Raw genomic sequence first — 18,323 nt, 5'->3', positions numbered from 1 at the left:
GTGGACTTTGCGCTGAGGCGCTTTCGTCCTCGGATAAAAGGGCACCACGTCCTGGTCCGTTCGGACAACATGTCGTTAGTAGCCTATATAAACCACCAAGGGGGCGTGAAATCCCGAAACCTCTTCAGGCTGACAGAACCTGGTATGGGCCCAGCACAACCTGCGCTCGCTGAGAGCAATGCATGTGCCAGGTCACCTGAACGTGGGCCCAGACAAACTCTCACGGAACAACGTTCCGACAGGAGAGTTGTCGCTACACACACAGACAGTGCGCCTGTTGTGGAGTACGTTCGGCAGAGCGGAAATAGACCTGTTTGCAAACCAGGAAAACGCTCACTGTCCGAAATTCTTTTCAAAGAGCATGAACGCGTTGGCCAATGTCTGGCCCCGCCGTCCGCTCTATGCTTTTCCTCCTGTCTCACTCCTGCCTCAGGTGCTGGAGCGAATTAGGGAAAGCGGATGCTCAGTGCTACTTGTTGCTCCATACTGGACGAACCAAACTTGGTTCCCAGTTTTGATGCGGCTGAAGAGCACTGCCCCGTGGCCGATTCCAGTGAGGAGGTACCTCCTCTCGCAGGCCAAGGGCTCGATTTTGCATCCTCGCCCGGATCTCTGGTCCCTACATGTGTGGGCCATAAACGGGTACCTGCTAACCTCCCAAGGGGAGTGTTAGACACGATCGAGCAGGCTAGAGCTCCGTCCACTAGACGGCTCTACGCCTCCAAATGGTCTGTGTTTTCTGGTTGGTGTTCAGACCAAGGTCTGTCACCCCTACAGTGCGGGGAAGCAGAGATTCTCTCCTTCCTGCAGGAGCTGTTGGATAAAGGTAGAACCCCATCCACGCTCAAAGTCTATGTGGCAGCCATATCAGCGTTCGTTAACCCGACGCTTGGCCGTTCACTGGGCAGAAACGACCTGGTGGTCCGTTTCCTTAGAGGAGCCAGGAGGTTAAATCCTCCAAGGCCTCCTTCAGTCCCCATTTGGGACCTTTCTACGGTGTTGAACGCCATGAAAGGGGCCCCTTTCGAGCCTATTCACTCAGTTGACATGAAACACCTGTCTTTTAACACCGTGTTTCTTTTGGCTCTTGCTTCAGTGAAGCGCGTGGGGCATTTGCAAGCGCTCTCAGTCAGAACGTCTTGTATGGAGTTCGGGCCTAACGACTCTGTAGTCTCTGTAGTTGAAACCGAAGCATGGGTACGTACCTAAGTCCCTCAACACACCGTTCAGGGCTCAGGTCATCTCCCTGTCGGCTCTGCCGGCCTCTGAGGACGGAAATAGCTCCCTTTGCCCGGTCAGGGCATTAAGAGCTTATGTGTCCCGCTCCGCTGTTTTTCGACAGACGGAGCAGCTCTTCGTTTCGTTCAGTGGGCGCTCTAAAGGGCGAGCCGCGACGAAACAGAGTCTGTCTCGATGGGTGTTGGACGCCATTGCGTTGGCCTACGCATCTGGAGGCTTGACATGCCCTCTGGGCATCAGAGCACATTCTACGAGAGGCATGGCCTCTTCGTGGGCTTGGTATAGCGGAATCTCGTTACAAGATATCTGTATGGCGGCAGGCTGGGCCTCCCCGTCTACATTTATAAGGTTCTATAACCTAGAGGTTCCTGCGTTGCAGGCGAAACTGCTCTCGGTCTAAGAAGACTATGTATGGTGTTCCTGCCCCGCGCTGCGGCCCAGGTCATTCCAATGTTTTAAGCATCACTCACTGACAACTGTGTTCCATGAGCATGCTATGACCCCTCATATATATCTATTTATTTACATATATATGTTATAATGCCCTCAGGGGCACTATTATGAAGATATGATGCTAATTCTAGCCGCTCTCCCTATACATTCTTGGTGTAGGCGCTTGTATGCCAGGGCGCGCGCGCCCTTGGGTGTCTGTGTCGGTCCAAGAGCACGCACGGCGTGTTACAGGGGTTCCCGTAGCGTCTTTCGACGCAGTACGAGAGAACTCTCATAAGAGAACGTACTCGGTTACTAACGTAACCTCGGTTCTCTCTAGAAGAGGGAACGAGTACTGCGTCTCAGGCCGTGCGTGCCCACGCTGCGTCGCTTCAGTGGCGAAAATCAGAGTGGAAGACAGCTATGCTCATATTTATAGGCCTAGACCACGCCCGTTTAGGCGGGAGAGACGCAGGTCAAGCGTCACTGGGGCCTCGCATAGGCTGTGCTTTTCTAGCGGAGCAGCCAATAGGCGCGCGAGTTGCTCCGCCTAAGGTTGTATGCTACAGAAAAGCGTTTTACAAATTTTACAAAATTAAGGATTAATTTTTAGGCTTCAATCTCGGAAAAGAAATCTTTCCCGTAGCGTCTTTCGACGCAGTACTCGTTCCCTCTTCTAGAGAGAACCGAGGTTACGTTGGTAACCGAGTACGATTTCAAACATCAATTGTTCAACAATTATTCTCAGAAATCACTTACCTTGCTGCACCTTTAAGTTTCATGCCGACTTATGTTTTACTAGCTTCTTTATATTTTACCCCATTAAAGAATATAGTGCCGTTTAATTACTGACTGATAAGTTGAGCGAATGATTTAGTGATTCACTCACATAAAGACAGTCACCTGCAGAAAGATTATTGTCACTGAAAAATCCCTACCACTAATGCACAGACTGATGACTAATGAATGAGTCTGTCTGGAACGCACAAATAATGAAATGCCTCGATGCTGCTGCAGGGTCGATTGACCAATCAAATTCGAGGACCTACTGTGCCCATCAATGGAGTTCTTATAAAAGTATTAAGTTTCTAGAAGACGCTGCTTCTCCTGGCTAACAACGTATTTTAGCCGTGACCATTCACAATATTTTGATATGTAGAAGTCTTATTAGTTATAACTGATGGTCTAAAACGGAATGCACTATATCAAAGGTCAAATTAAATCAAGGAGTGACTCAGTCTCCGAGTGAGATGTCGGAGCATAAAAAGGAAGCCCGAATAAACTGTGGTTAATGCGACAGCAGTGGCGTGAAATTTAATGTGTGAGTTCCTTTCAACAAAATAGCATGCATAGTGTGAAACAAAAATATATTTTACTCGTTGGGGTGTCACTGAAAAAAGAGAGATATTAAATACAAAGTACAGAATTTCGAACTCAAATGTATCAGGAGTTTAAATGAACAGGAATTAAGATAAAGACATAATTTTGCAGAGCTCTATTCTGACTCGACTTTTTACAAGCATTGTCGGCAGAGGGCAGTAAAAGAAAGAGACAACGCTTAAAAAAACTGTACCATGAAAAGTAATTATGGTTAATGTGAAACTTGTAGTCTAAAAAAATATCCAATAATTATAATACAAGAATACCAATACGAAAATTTACAGTCCTTACTTTATTGGCATTGAAAGAACTATTTAAATCCAGAAAATTACATCCAGAAAGTGATACATAATACGTGATTATTTGACTGTTTTGTATAAATGTTGAAATCTAGAGCTAAAAGATGATCACAAGTAGTTTCCTGCATTTACATGATGCACTATTCCTGTTGAACAGCCCATTCTGTTGGCAAAATTGTAAGATAATGTATAAAATAACTTTTAAAGTAAACAGTGAATGGTTATTGCTATTTAATTGCACATAATCATTTAAAGAGCTGTGCAAATGTATCAAGTAAATTGTGATAATTGCTTTCATGAAGTAACCTGGTAGTTTTGAGAATGTCTTTTCTGTACACCGAACAACTTATCCCAGTCAATATGATGCCTCCTGAGATGTTTCATCATACTTGCACATGCCCTCCAGCACATTCTAGATCCCACCAACAAACAACAATCACAGAAATATTTATTTCAATAGAATATTAAACATCCCAGCTCAAACTCCTCTCATTGTCCTCATCTTCGTTTTCTCTGCTCCACGTACTTCAACTTGTCAATGTCACCTTCAAGATCAGCACCATTCGTTGACGCTGTGACATAACCGATTCAGGGCTCCAAGTCTCTGCAACTGATTCTTCAAAACATGGAGGAGAAAAAAAAGCTTTAAAAGTCCCTGTTCGTAGAGACTAATCCAGATTGGTCACTGGCAACAGCCATTGCAACGCAGAGATTTCCTGCTTCTTTCTGTAAGAGGTTGTCGGGATGAATCTTGGCAGCTGATTTTAAAAGTTCTCCTAGAAAAAAAATGAGATGGTAGTGTTGCTTCAGTGGGAGCCCATGTTTCTGAGATGAGACTGTGCTCCAGCACAAGCAAGGGAAATAACAGACACTGTTACATTACAAACACAAAGAAATCAGTGCATACTAATACAGATGTGCGGACACGCACATCTTGCAGTAGTGTTTCATGTCAGTAGCCCAAAACCCTCTTACTTTCATTTAGATTAAACGTAATCATTATTAGTCAAATAACTACGGTAATCATTATTATTAAGAATTAGTCAAAGACAAACACATCCCAATCCAAATATAGTGTTTTAACTTTCTTCAAACAAAAGTCTTGCTTTAATCGGGAGCCCAGAAAAAAACGGGTTGAATGTTATAAAAAGGAAAAGTCAAAAGGCAGACAGCTTATGTACACCACTCATCATTGGGACTCACTGAACCCGCATCTCAACACCACAGTTAGTCGGTCGGAGACTGTAAGTCTTGTTAAATGCCGATACTGTAAATCCCACACGTTTGGTTGTTAGTTTATGGGTTAGCAGATCTGCTCTCATTTCTGCAGGCCGCAGGTCTGACTCGATAGAGCTCAGAGTGAGACGGAGAGATTGAGATGTCAGACCCGCGTGAGGAAGTCCAGGCTGAGGGAGGCAGGGATGTGTATGGCTTCCAGAGTGAGCGCTGAAGGAGTGTAGGGGAAGAGCACAGGGAAGGTGTACTTTGTGTCCACCAGCAGTTGGTTGATTTCTATCCGATCTTGGAGGCGATTCTGCATAAGAAAATAAGAATATTAATCAGACATGCTCATAAAGAAGTCAATAATAAATGATAAAACAATAATCATTTATTACACAAGCTTTTGAACGCTTGTATGGGTATGTGAAAAAAAAAAAAATTCTGATGAATGATCAAATGCACTTGTTAAAAAGAAAAGAAAAGCCTGTCTAGAGGAGGTATTAATGTAAACAGGCTGTCTTTAGTTAATGTGCAGGGGAATAAAAAATTAAATAAAATATATGCTAAAATATATGATCTCTACAGACATGCAAACAGAATTAACAGATGTGCAGCGATCTATCTAAAAATACAATTAAAGTAAATCAAACAAAACGTTTAACAGTTTGAGGTCAGTACGATTTTTTTTTGAAGAAATTAAAAATGATATCTATATTAAGTATCTATCTAACATTAAATTGATCAAAATTTGAGAAAAAAAACATTCATTATGTTGCAAAAGATTTCTATTTCAAATAAATGCTGCTATTTAACTTTGAACTTTCAGGATATTATTAAATATATTTTATTATATATTATATAAATATTGTTATTATTATATTAAACTTTTTAAGTAGGAGTGTGTTCGGTAGGATATTATTTTCTCTGTGGTTATGAACTAGTGAAATTTTAGTACACCCTAGCAAGTGTGTGTACATAGTTTTACCTGTATGTCTCTTATGAAGGACACAGTGACTCGTTCCTCAAACTCATTGAGTGGCGTGTACAAGTTCAGAATCTTCACAATCTGAGGAAGTAAATGCAAGATTAAGACCATGAAAAGTCAATAAAATGAAAAAATAAATAAAATCTAAATAATAAACAAATGTCGAATGCTAAATGATTGTTAAATCTATACCTGCTGTAAGCTGAGGGCGGTACAGAGCGAACAAATGGCCTCTGCGTCTTGGGAGGTCTTCTTCTTCACCTGCAACAGCTGGGCGGCCTGGATAACCGGTTCCACGGTGGCTAGAGTTCCACCATGGTGCAGATTCTTACCTCTCACCCATTCCTCCAACTGACTGATGTTGTACCTGAAGCAATACCAGTGGAAGAGATGGCCGTTACACTCATTAGACGTTCTTGAAGATATAACTAGGGCACGGATTGGCCTGAAAGCATCAAATGTGTACCTGAGCTGCATGCCGGTACTCCAGGAGCAGACGTCTTTGCGCAGCAGCAGGTTGTTGAGGGTCACTGCATTGATGGAGTAGAAGAGTTGGCGAATCATCTGCTGGCCGATCTCAGGGTCCAGGCCGTGGTCCGCCATGGTGGTGTAAAACTGTCCCAGCTGCCTGATCAGAGCCTGCAGCGTGTAGCCCGCCGGACCTCCACTCTCACAGTCCATACTAGAGGAGCGGTTCCTGTAGCCCATGGGCTTCACTCCGGCCAGGCTGGGGATGCTCTCGCTCTCAAGCATGGCAGATACTACCAAAACCAAACACAAAAACATGTGATATATCAGAATCTGCAAATCATTTACATTTTTAACGTGTCTCTATGTACCCACCAATCATGGGTTGCATGGTGTTCTCCGCCACTCTGATGAGCTGCTGATAGATCTGGATGGAAAGGTCACTCAGAACCTGCCGATACTCCGCAAGGTCAAAGTTCTTCAGGCAGTGCTCGTTCTGCTTGGGACTGTTCTGTGTCATAAACGCCTACGACAGGAAGCAACAGCAAAATCAAACCAAAGATTAGTAGACGGGGTCACCTGGGGCTTTAAAACCAGACTTTTGATGGCAGAATCTGTGGTTAAAAATGTGGTAAATGGATCTAGCTCTTATTTTCAGCTGAAATCTTCATCGGACGATGTACCGATAATGCACTGAAATGAAAATTATGGGCTGAAACCGAAAATTCTGCATGCACTTGGCCAAAAACCAAAGTCGAAAATGCTCTTTAAAAATTATTTTTTTTATTTTAAATTAGCTTTTTTTTTAGGGTAGCGTAATTTTACCAGCGTTGTCCAGCATGGCTATATACCATACCATGTTACAGCACAGTAGGTCGATTGAAAACAGAAACAAGTATACTACTTCATAGAAATTTCATGTCAGCACGTTATTTGAGGGAACTTTGCTTTTCCAATAAACATGAGCAGTACATGAGTGGAGCGTTCATATGGGCCATGAACAACCAAGCGAAGCGAACGTGCATATAGCGGAATATTGAGCGGGGCGTCAAACTGCGCAGTGATAACGGCTAGAGCGAGAGTGAAACCTGAGCGCTGAACACTGAAGCGCGGGGCGGCATACATTTTTGAAAATTTTTCTCTTTCGGCCAAAAACCAAAATCGGCCACAATTTCGGTGCATAAATAAAATATCCAATGAACAAACATGCAAGGAAAAAAACAAATGTAAAAAGACTGTGACATCTCACCTCGTCCCCGCTGTATTGCTTCAGACAGTGCAGGAGTCGACTGGTATTCGCCAGCCAGAAGGAGGTCATCTCAAAGTCATCGTTGTTTTTCTGGAGAATTAATAAAAACAGGTATGATGGACAACCTATCATTATGAGCTTATACACTACCATTTAAAAGTTTGGGGTAGGCAAGATATATATGTTTATTGAAAAAGTATCTTATGCTCACCAAGCCTGAATTTATTTGATCAGAAACACAGTAAAAACAGAAATATTGTGTGCCACTTTTGATCAATTTAATGCACCCTTGCTGAATAAAAGTATTAATTTCATTAAAAAAATCGTACCAACCCCAAACTTTTGAACGGTAGTGGGACTGTGTTGATGTGATTCAATATACATACCTTCAGGACCTTTTTAATGGCATTGATGGTTGCAGTAAGGAGCGAGTGAACTTTCTGGTCGTCGTTGATGTAGTCGGCATGACGAATGCACATGAAAAGGATGTAGGCGGGGAGGCAGGGGACAGTGGCCGACACGACATTGGGCTTCATGTCTAAAGACAAGACCTGTGTATTAATTACAACCATAGAACCTCCACATTCAAACCTGCCTGCATGCAACCACACATACCAGTAATCAAAGTCTTGACCAGCAAGGCCTCATCTTCTTTGTAGAACTCCAGCATGCCTTCAAAGTCCTTTTCTTTCCTTTGTACAGTGACCTGACGAGTCAGCTCTGGTCTGCTCCTAGTGGCCTGAGAAACTATAGAAAGAATAACAGCACATCAGCACAAGGCTCTACTAAAAGTTAAATGTTAAACAGAGACCAAAGGTAAACATTTAACCTTCCAGCTCTTGCACTTTCTTCATATAGATCCTCAACTGCTTCTTCAACTTCTTCTCGTTCTTCTCCAACTTCTCAACAAGTTCCTTTAGATCCTGGAGAACAATCATCACCGGAATCGTGAGTGAGCCAATAGTGTTGGATGCAAATACTTTACTTTACTTTTAGAATTAGTGGCTAGTAGTTTGAGGGCTCATAGAAAAATAATTTGAATAATAATGTTTAATAATGAAAATAATGTTAAATATATATATATATATATATATATATATATATATATATATATATATATATATATATATATATATATATATATATATATATATATATATATATACACACACACAATTAAAATCAACTTGTTTTAATAGTAATAGTAATATATATATATATTATTAAAGCAAGTTGATTAGAAAAAATATTTATCAATTTAACATTTTTCAGAAGCAAAACTGATTGTGTAAAATTAAAACATTTTAGAGGTTGTCGTCTTGTATTATTTTTCAAATAGTTTATATGTTTTAGCATAAATCTAACATAACATAGGTTTATGCCTAAAACAAGAGCATCAATTGGCCAATAAAGTATGAAAAATACATTTCAAGTCAAAATATATTAGCTGAAAACAAGTGTATACTATTTTAAGGATGTCTAGATCATTTTAGGAGAAAAAAAAGATGTTCGCCGCTTTTTTAGATGAGCCCTCACCAGGTTTTCATTGGTGAGGCGTGTGATTTCCTGCTGCACGCTGAACTCCACCAGAGCATCAGGAGAAAGCGTGGAGAAGTGGTTCAGCATGTCCTGCTTCTTCTCCAGATTGTCCTTCAGCAGTTCGACCTGCGTGTGGAGAGCCTCTAACTCATCCTTGTGCTGTCGAGACTGTGTCTGCAGCTGGGCCTCCAGCAGCCTGAACACATTCAAACATGACATGTATGGTATAAGTGGGTGTAAACTGGGTACATACTTCACTCTCTTAACAGTTAGCCCTCAAAAGAGACAAAAATCGATATATGCCAAATTATCTTTTACTGATTGAAAAAAGCCTCGAAACAGAAAAGCCAGTTAAAGCTGAAGGGAAATCAAAGAAAATTAAAGCACAACCTGGCAACTTGCTTTAGACCCTGGTATGCCAGACCAAGCTCCCCATCTTCATTCAAATAACCCCAGTCTTGTGCTTTACTGGCGTTCGAGTAACGGAGAGCCAAAGAGACAGAGAAGCGGCAGCAGACAGAGAGGAGAGAAAGGCAGAAGAGAAGAATGATAAGATGGCAGGGCCAGTTAGTTTAGCAAAGCAAGGCATGGCAGGTCTGTGAAGACGTCAAGCATGAGGGCACATCTGAATTATCTGCAAGTATAGAGGTCATGTAGCTGTTATGACTTGGATTATTTCTCATTTCTGATTTTTTAGGTGAGCTGCCTTGCCCAAGCAATATTTGTAAGGAGATGTGGCAATCTCAGGAAATGAGAAATAGAGAAAGGTAGGAAAAACACATGAATGAGAAATCAGAGCCCAGTCCTGAGACCACAAAGGACAAAAACATATTCTTTCACATGTGATCAGCACCTCATCTAACATCTGTCACTCTCGGACTCGTATTGTTTCAAAAGACCACTTTAAAATTGTGACGGAGAGAAAAGCAGCCTGGGTGAATACTGAACAGATTTCAGGTTCAGGTTTAAGGGTACACTGGCCAAAGACAAAAAGCCAGAGATGAAAATTTAAATAGACTGTACTAAGGCACCCTTTTTGAACACTCCTACAATTAACCCTCTCCAAAATGAACCCTCAGTAAGTGCCAAATGTAAGAAAAATGGACTTGCTAGCTGGTCTGTTTAAATGTAACTGTAAGAACAATAGTGTGACCCTCACTGATCTGTCATACAAATAAAATATGAAAACATGCAAAAACAAGAGAGAAACAACTAAATATTAATAAATGATTATGTTGTAGTCAATGTAATCTTTTTCCTCAGAGGCTTTCTTTTGCATTTTTTTTGCACTGTAAAATAAAACCTGTAGTTTTTGCAAATTGCCAAATAATTTTGTCAGAGAAATATCTTAATCTTTCCTTCTTAAAATAATTAAAAAATATTAAATATTTTCCTCATATTTTGATGGTTTAATTGAACTTGTAGGCTCATTAAAAACAAATATCCTCTCCGGACTTCACTTTTGCCCACAACTATAAAACTCAATTTCTGACAAGAAATAATTGTTGTAGTCACTAAAAAATTGCTTAGTTGTCTTTATAAAGCTCACCTGAATTTGTTAGATCATTAGACATGATGCTGTAGTGCAACAAAATATAATAATATAAAACATTTGACTGTTTTGCATGAAAATAATGTCTCCATCAACTCAACATGAGCTAGTGGTGGTCTATAAATTTGTATATACATTTTTAGCTTTGAGACTGACAGCATGTGATTGGTGATTGGCTCTCCCGTAAACTAAGGTATACTGCTGAAAATGAAATTAGACCGCATGAAGAGCTGCTCTGGATCTTGCAACCGGTCAATACCCCTGAATTCCATCTTCATTAAAAAAAGACAAATGAGTACATGGAGGAGAGCTGGTGTCACTTTAAAAGCTTTTCATTATGAAGATTGGACTGTCTTACTTCTTTGAATCAGGCGCATTCACAATGTCCTCCGCGTCCACGGGCTTCTTGTTGTTGGTCCATTCTGATACATCATTGGAATTCTGTATGGATGAAACAAAGATATCAATAGTGAACAACAAGAGAATGTTTATAGTTGCTACACTTCAGCAACTCAAGCTTATGGACAGGAAAAATATATCTGTGTGGGACAAATATAACAGAGAGAGCAAGAAAAAGAGCTTTCTTTTCAACGTAATCAATACTGACTCTGATTCGCCCACCTCAGCAGGTTCAGACAGGCAGGTGGATATAAAGCCACTTTCACTAGCAGTGCAGGTTTTGCAAAGCTCAGACAAACTATCACTATTACAATCAACATTCGTTGAATTTAAATTACTCTGAGCTCCATCAAAGCCCATTATATGCCATCTATCCCATGTAATGTCTCCATGTCTGATTGCTCCACTGGAACACTGATGGAATACTAATGGATTAGAAAGTCTAATATGACAATGACAGTCTAAAATAGCTTAATTTGGTAAGACAACCGCTGTAAAAAATGGATTAGAAGCTCTCAAAGGTCAAATTTATAAAATGCGTACGTTGACTGATGTGTGGGTAATGTTTTCAGACTCACAATGTGGTTTATGTTCTCCGACTGTCTCGTGGAGTTCACAATTTGGGTCTTAAGCATAAGGACCTCCTCCTTGCGCACATCCAGCTCCTCATTGGCCGCTTTGAGTTGATTGAGCAGCAGGTTGTAGCCATCTTGAAGCTCATTGGACGAGTTGTTCTCGGAGGCCCTGTCGGCCACCGCTTTCCTCAACTCGTTCAGGTCATTCTTCAACTTCTTATTCTCCGTTTCGAGCTCTTGCCGCTGTAAGCAGAACACATTTTATAAAGAGTCTGAAAGAGGGTAAAAAGTCAGTATTTTTTACCACTTAAAGGATGATTTTTTAATTAAAATCTATCAAAAGGGACAGAGGCAAATAGTTGTAAATAAGCCAGAACGTATATGTGTTTGTGTGAGCGAAAGAAACTTTGAAACAGAAAGAGATGGACTCACAAAAAAAAAAAAAAAATCAAGCATTTCTGGCGGCAGTAATTGTATCCAGGTTAACCGAACGCCTGTAGCTAAAGCTTTGATCAGACGCAAAGAATGTTTGAGCCCTGCAGAACAAGAACCATCAGCAATTATTATATAAGCTCACAGTGCAATGTTGGGGCGCTTTATGAAAACAAACAAATCAGTTATGTAATTCTGCCTTGAGCTTCACTTGAGCTCAGCTGCACAGCCACCAGATACACATTTGGCTCTGGTGTTTGCATTCTTGTACTTTGTTCTCTGGTCAGAGTCAAACCTTTTAAACTGAGCATACTGTTGGGGTTTCAACACACCCATGTGCTCAGATAAATAACTGATCTTCAGATATGACAGAGTTCCTAAAGGCTACAGACCATACTCTGAATAGACACCATATTGTGACAGTGACAACTATGCTATAAAGTTTGTATAGAATATACAGGAAAGACAAATAGATTTGACAAAAGCTTTAGCACACAAAGGAGCAAAATTTGAGTTATTGTGTGTGACTCCATGACCAGTCCAAGAGTGTGTTGTGTGTATATATAAATATATACATACATATATATAACTGCTATTTTAGTATCATTCAGATACTATTATAGGTTTTATTAATATTTTTAATTAGTTTTTATTTTTAGGTTTTTCATTTTAATGAGTATTAGTCATTTAGTTTTGTGGTTGTCATTTTCATACTTTTTTTTTTTATATGTCTATATAAAATAATAAATAAACAACTTTTAAGTTATAATATTAGTTCTTTTTTATTATATATTTTATGCAAGTTAATGTTTAATTTATTTAAAGCAACAAACATTTTTTTAAATGGTTTTAGCTTGCCGGTAAGTTAATTATAATAACCGTGATATATACAGTTTATAGGGATGGCAAAACAAAAATCAAATTAAAAGTAAAAATTGATGTATGTATTTGAATGAATGAATATATTTGCATTTAAGCATTTCTTAATATTACTTTCATATACATTCAGTTTTTAACTTACAAATGTTTTACTTGATATTTTTTAGCTATCACTATTTAATTTCACATTATATGTTGTATTATCTTTACAACTTGGAGATAAGAACTTGATTCAAAATCTTTAAGGTCACAAGACACTGTTAAAAATCAGATTTTTATTTCATTGCTTTTGCTTAAATTATTAATTACTTCTTGTTTATAATAATATTTGTGTCCAGACGAAGTTAGACAGAACATTGAAAATTTCATTTTTATTGCTTTCCTGCCTTTGCCTCAAGGTTGTTAAAAGAGTTAACCTAACAAAGTGTTGAATGATCAAAAGTGAGATCGATTAAGAAATCAATTGTATCTAACAGACAGTATATCATCCTGAACATACTGTCTATTCCACACAGCCTTTTCATTTGAATCAAATTCAATCTTTATACAAAGGCACATCTCAATGTTTGTTCGAAAATCAAAGTATTTAATACAATAAAGAATTTAGTTGCTTTATGAAAGTAAAACTTAATCCCATGTGCCATCCTGCCATAATTCAGCTCTCTAAAATGAATCCTAGTCTCAACTTTCTGTATCGTCCCACTCACCCAGAGTTTACCAGGCAGCGTGACCAGCAGCAGCAGCAGAGCGGCCCCAGTGCAAAACAAATCTATGAGTAGCACTAAGGCAGACATTTGACTAGCGCCGTGACCATTACTCTGAGCGGGACTGACTCTTACCTTCAGACTGTTGTAGGCCAGGTCTGCATTTATATCCTCTGACGTGGAGCTCTTGGTCTCATTACCCTGTTAGATAAAAAAAAAAGAAAAAAAGATGTAAACACAAGCTGACTGATAAAGCAGAGGACCATGCTGTTGCAAGTACAGATGAGGGACCATCAGAAAAGATAACTGGAGTTTATGACCGGTCGGTTATGTTGCAACCTACATCTACAAATGTGGGAACTGTGAACCTGAATGACTGCTTAACAACACAAAGATCTGTTGCTACAAACATCATGAGAGCAGGAAGAGAAAATTATAAACACAATTACAATCAGCAAATATTGATTATTTAAGATAATTTTGATTAATGCATACATTCACTACTTTAAAGACCCTATCAAATGATTAGACAGTCAGTTTTCTTTCCTGTGTTGACATATTTCCAGTTAAGGCCAATGGACTTTTGATAAATGTCTTAAAATATATAGATAAAAAAGTGAGTAATTGTTAATATTTTATTTTGTACAAGGTTTTATTTTAAAATGCTCGGTTTTATTTTCTGTTTTGTTTTGTTTCATTGGCAACTGTGAGATGAGAATGAAAGCAAAGCAGACATGACAAATACACATGCCTTGCGTTGGCTCAGTTCCTCTACTTTTTCTAGATTGGTCTGCAGCCTCTTTCTTTCCTGCTCCAGCTCTCGCACACGCTTCTGTAATTTCATGAAAACACTGAGGTCCATGGCGGCCTTCTCTATGCCCATCTCCTGCAGGAAGACAAATCATATTAATGCTCATCCTGAAGTGCCTTTAAGCCCTTTTCAAAGCCTGCTGTTGTACTGTATGTCAGCAAAATTCAGCCAAATAGCTTTACCTCCACCTGCTGGATGGTATCATCAGTGTCTCCTGCCTCTGACATACTGATGGAGGGGTAGTTGGAGTCCGAGCCCAGACTGCTCTGGTTAGAGGGGATCCTCCGGTGACCGGGATGGAACTAAAGTGTGTAAAACCCATGTTAAAAACAACAACAAAAACAAAGTTCCAGTCAGTTTAGACTCAGTCAAGACTATTACCTTCATGGAGGACATGTCCTCCTGCAGGTTTTCATATCTCTGCTCCAGTCTGGAATATTCTTTCACCAGGTTCTGATATCGTTGCCTCTCGTCATCCAGTTCCACCTGCAGGCGGCTCTCTTTCTGAGACACATCACCTGCCTGACCTGAGAGACACAACACAGGCATTCATACACAGGAAATAAACAATGAGCCAGACGACATGCAGCTCCCATTCACTCGTATTTTGCTTGTATCCAGTATTTTTGTATTACGTGTGAACAAAATATATTTCTCATAATCTAAGTCTCTAAAGTATCTCAGGGTATGAAAAACTGAAACCTCTTTTGGTCCATTTTAGATGCGAGGTCTCTATTTTACATTCACACTACATGTTTTGTGTAACCATTTGACTTGAATATGATGTAATATAATATTGATGATGATGATAATACATCATCTTTTTATTGATCTTTATTACTCTGATGGAAGACCTTTGAGCGTCAATGTGTAGGTAACAATATGTTCTTCATTCTGTAATCTCAATAGAAATAAAACAAGGATCTTCTCTCATACACTTCATTCACGATGCATAATATATAACCATTTATAATATTATAACCGAAACAGCACTGCAGACTTGCATCAGATACTTCTCAACTGTACTCCAAGTTGTATACAGTATGAAAGTCTCTAATCACATCCTTTGAACAGATTCTGAAAGAGTTATCAGGCGTATGGCCCTGATAGTGATTTGATGAAGCAGCCATCTATTAAACAGGCAATTTCAATTTAAGGAGATAAGTGGTACAATAAATTTGTGACATTGTATCCTTAGACCCTTTAGTTTGAAGGTCCATATCAGACATACTAGATAAAGAAGGTCCGACATGTAAAACTTTAAAAATGTTTGAATGTTCCCCCAATTTCTTTTGGTCTTATTTAACTGTTATAGACCGTTGGTTATCTAATTTGATCTTACTTACCACATAAAAGCTTGATTGTGCCTCCAGCTTTAACTGTCCTATTCACTTGAACTCCAGAAGACTTATCTTTAAAGGGATAGTTCTCACACGCAAAAAAACCCAACACAATCATTTACTCACTGCTGTGTCGTTCCAAACCCGTGATTTTCTTTCTTCTGCGGAACACAAAATAAATTATTTTGAAGAATGTTTCAATTGTTTTTGTCAATACAATGAATGTTAATGGGGTCCAAAACAACACTGAATGGACTCCATTGACATTGTATGGACAATACGTTGGAAACATTCCTCAAAACATTTATTTTTTTCCCGGCAGAAGAAACAAAGTCATTTTGAATGACATGAGGGTGAGTAAATACCAGTCACTTTTAACCTCAATGGAATAATAGGCACTTTAGATACAGTAGGCCGAAGAGACAGAAAAAGACATAGAAGTAAAAGTTCTGAGATTAAAAAATTCATACTCAAAAAGCTCTAACAAAACAATCACTACATTCATAACAGCGCTTTGAACAACGTAAACAGCATGGATAGCAGAACAGCACTAAGGAACAAGCGACATTTAACAAATAAAAAGCGTATATTTGAGACCAAACCTCGGGTTTCAAATAGCATTCTCGCATGTGAACAGGCTTGCTACAATGGTCAGCTTTTAGTTGTGCAGGTAAAGAAGCAGTATCACATTCCTCCTCTGAAATCCAATGCATTTCTGTCTCTCTCGCCCCACTTCTGCACACAGACCCTCTTGTGCGTCAAACAAAACCAGCCCAGCCCTCCAGGCAAGTCACACATCCTCTCACTCCTCGTACCCCTTCCTCCAGATGCTTTGAGTGTGTGTGATTCTGTGAAGCGTGAAACTTACCCTGAGTGGAGGTCTGGATTTTGCGGTTCATCTCTTCTTTGTCCTTCTTCAAAAGCGTGTTCTCCTTCTCCAGCTCCTCTACCCTCTACACACAAAAAAGAAAGAAAAGTCACACGACTCTTTCAGCTCAAACCATCAGATAAACAAGCAAGTTTAACTGTAAGAAAGCAAATTTGAATGAAATATAGTGGGGTCAAAAAGTTTGAGACTTTTTTTCCCTGACTTACCGGTAATATAATTTTTTTTGTACAGATATAAATTATATTATCAGCACATCAATTTCAGAGAAAAGCTGGATTAAAATAAAGAATTATTATTTCAGAATGTCTTACTAATTGATATGTCCCTTTTGGGCATATATATATATAATATATATACCGGTATATATATATATATATATAACAAAAAAAAATCTTACTTTTATTCCGCAAGGATTAAACTGATCAAAAGTAACAGTAAATCATTTTATAATGTTGCAAAAGATTTTTGTGTCAAATAAATTCTGATCTTTGAACTTTAAATTCATCAATAAATACAGGGAAAAAAAATTAAGCAGAACTGTTTTCAACATTGATAATAGTAAGATGTTTCTTGAGCAGCATATCAGCACATCAGAATGATTTCTGTAGGATCATGTGACACTGAGGACTGGAGTAATGATGCTGAAAATTCAGCTTTGCCATCACAGGAATAAGTTACATTGTAAAATATATTAAATTAGAATTTCACCAAATTACTTTTTCACAGCTATGGCAATCATATGAGACATTAAGAGACATTGAAAAAAGTACATACATATGTATATGTATGTGTTTGCATTACAGGAAATAAAAAAATTATGAATATAAACGGAATTAATTGAGTGCATCACTAATCTTGAAGTCTAGTTGTTATAATTTATTAGATTATTTCTAATACTATCATTTATATTTATAATTTACTTTCTTACTTTAATTAACTCTGTCTTTATTTTATCTTACTGTCAAAACAAGAGGGAGATGATTCACATTAAGTCACATTAAACACACACTGGCTGATTATGTCATTTCAAAAGACCTTTTGTGAGCTAGTCAAAGCTCTTAAACAATTTCCATGCATTATTAAATTTCCGTGTGGGTGACAGACATTAGTTATGAAACAGCTGCCCTGTTATGAAAGCCAGAGTATTTTTTTTTGTGTGGAAACTGAAAAGCTAAATGCATTGATCTATTTTTGTAACATTCAACCATTAACGCTCAGACAATTTAAATGAAACCTACAGAAATAAGAAAAAGTACATGAGGAGAAAAAAATATACCAAATACTAACAATGGCAGCAAACATTGACTAGGCATCCTTTCTCACCTGTTGGAGTCCTTGCTTCTCGTTGCTGAACTCCTCCTCTATCTGTTTCCTCTGGGCGTTGGCTTCCTGAAGCTCCGCCCTCAACTTCTCAAGCTCTTCTTGCAGTGATGCCACCGGAGTGCCAGCAGCCTGCCGAGTGCGAAGGGTCTCCAGCTCCTTCTGGAGCTTATTGACCTCTGATCCCAGAGCAGTGTTAGCAACAGCCAGCTGCTCTTTCTGATTTTTATAATCTTGCGACTGTAAAGAAAAGGAGATCGCTGCTTAAAATAATGCCAGTTTGTTTTGGTGACTGTAATCAGGTATGCATCCTATTATCTTCCTGTACCTGGTTATCCATCTTCTTCTGAAGCTGCACGATCTTGTTCTCCATTCCGACGTTGAGGTTTTTAAAGTGTTCGGCCGAACGGGCCTCTATCTTGAGCTGTTTGAACCGACGAACGGCACGTACGCGACGGTAAAAACACTGGATGACAATGGCAGCATTTCGGGCATGGAGATACTTCTTCCTCACAAGCCAACCACGGACGGTCTTCTGTATGATAATGGCTTTGTGATGAAGCAGGAACTGTAAAAGACAGAAAATGCAACTTAAAACTGTGCTTTAAAG

General features: G+C 39.1%; 1 protein-coding gene across 2 annotated transcripts in view; it reads right to left on the bottom strand.

The window, feature by feature from the left end:
- Window positions 1-3,323: 3,323 nt before the first annotated feature.
- myo5b (myosin VB) overlaps window positions 3,324-18,323 on the bottom strand; it is a 44,916-nt gene continuing 29,916 nt past the window's right edge. The window contains exons 21-40 of one of the 2 annotated variants that reach the window (XM_079585437.1): window positions 18,042-18,281; window positions 17,717-17,953; window positions 16,373-16,457; window positions 14,546-14,691; window positions 14,347-14,466; window positions 14,105-14,239; window positions 13,489-13,554; window positions 11,342-11,581; window positions 10,723-10,805; window positions 9,203-9,280; window positions 8,810-9,008; window positions 8,103-8,196; window positions 7,889-8,020; window positions 7,660-7,811; window positions 7,274-7,363; window positions 6,400-6,550; window positions 6,023-6,317; window positions 5,749-5,923; window positions 5,557-5,637; window positions 3,324-4,884 (exon numbers count right to left, since the gene is read on the bottom strand). In XM_079585437.1, coding sequence (XP_079441563.1) covers window positions 4,732-4,884; window positions 5,557-5,637; window positions 5,749-5,923; window positions 6,023-6,317; window positions 6,400-6,550; window positions 7,274-7,363; window positions 7,660-7,811; window positions 7,889-8,020; window positions 8,103-8,196; window positions 8,810-9,008; window positions 9,203-9,280; window positions 10,723-10,805; window positions 11,342-11,581; window positions 13,489-13,554; window positions 14,105-14,239; window positions 14,347-14,466; window positions 14,546-14,691; window positions 16,373-16,457; window positions 17,717-17,953; window positions 18,042-18,281 — 2,952 coding nt within the window. In that variant the 3' untranslated portion in view covers window positions 3,324-4,731. The remainder of the gene's footprint in view (window positions 4,885-5,556; window positions 5,638-5,748; window positions 5,924-6,022; window positions 6,318-6,399; window positions 6,551-7,273; window positions 7,364-7,659; window positions 7,812-7,888; window positions 8,021-8,102; window positions 8,197-8,809; window positions 9,009-9,202; window positions 9,281-10,722; window positions 10,806-11,341; window positions 11,582-13,488; window positions 13,555-14,104; window positions 14,240-14,346; window positions 14,467-14,545; window positions 14,692-16,372; window positions 16,458-17,716; window positions 17,954-18,041; window positions 18,282-18,323) is intronic. The other variant, XM_079585436.1, reaches the window with a different exon arrangement.

Source organism: Phoxinus phoxinus, assembly GCF_949152265.1.
Source record: "Phoxinus phoxinus genome assembly, chromosome: 17".
Lineage (NCBI taxonomy): Eukaryota > Metazoa > Chordata > Actinopteri > Cypriniformes > Leuciscidae > Phoxinus > Phoxinus phoxinus.
The sequence above is the reverse complement of the archived record's forward strand: the minus strand, read 5'-3'. Positions and strand labels throughout refer to the sequence as shown.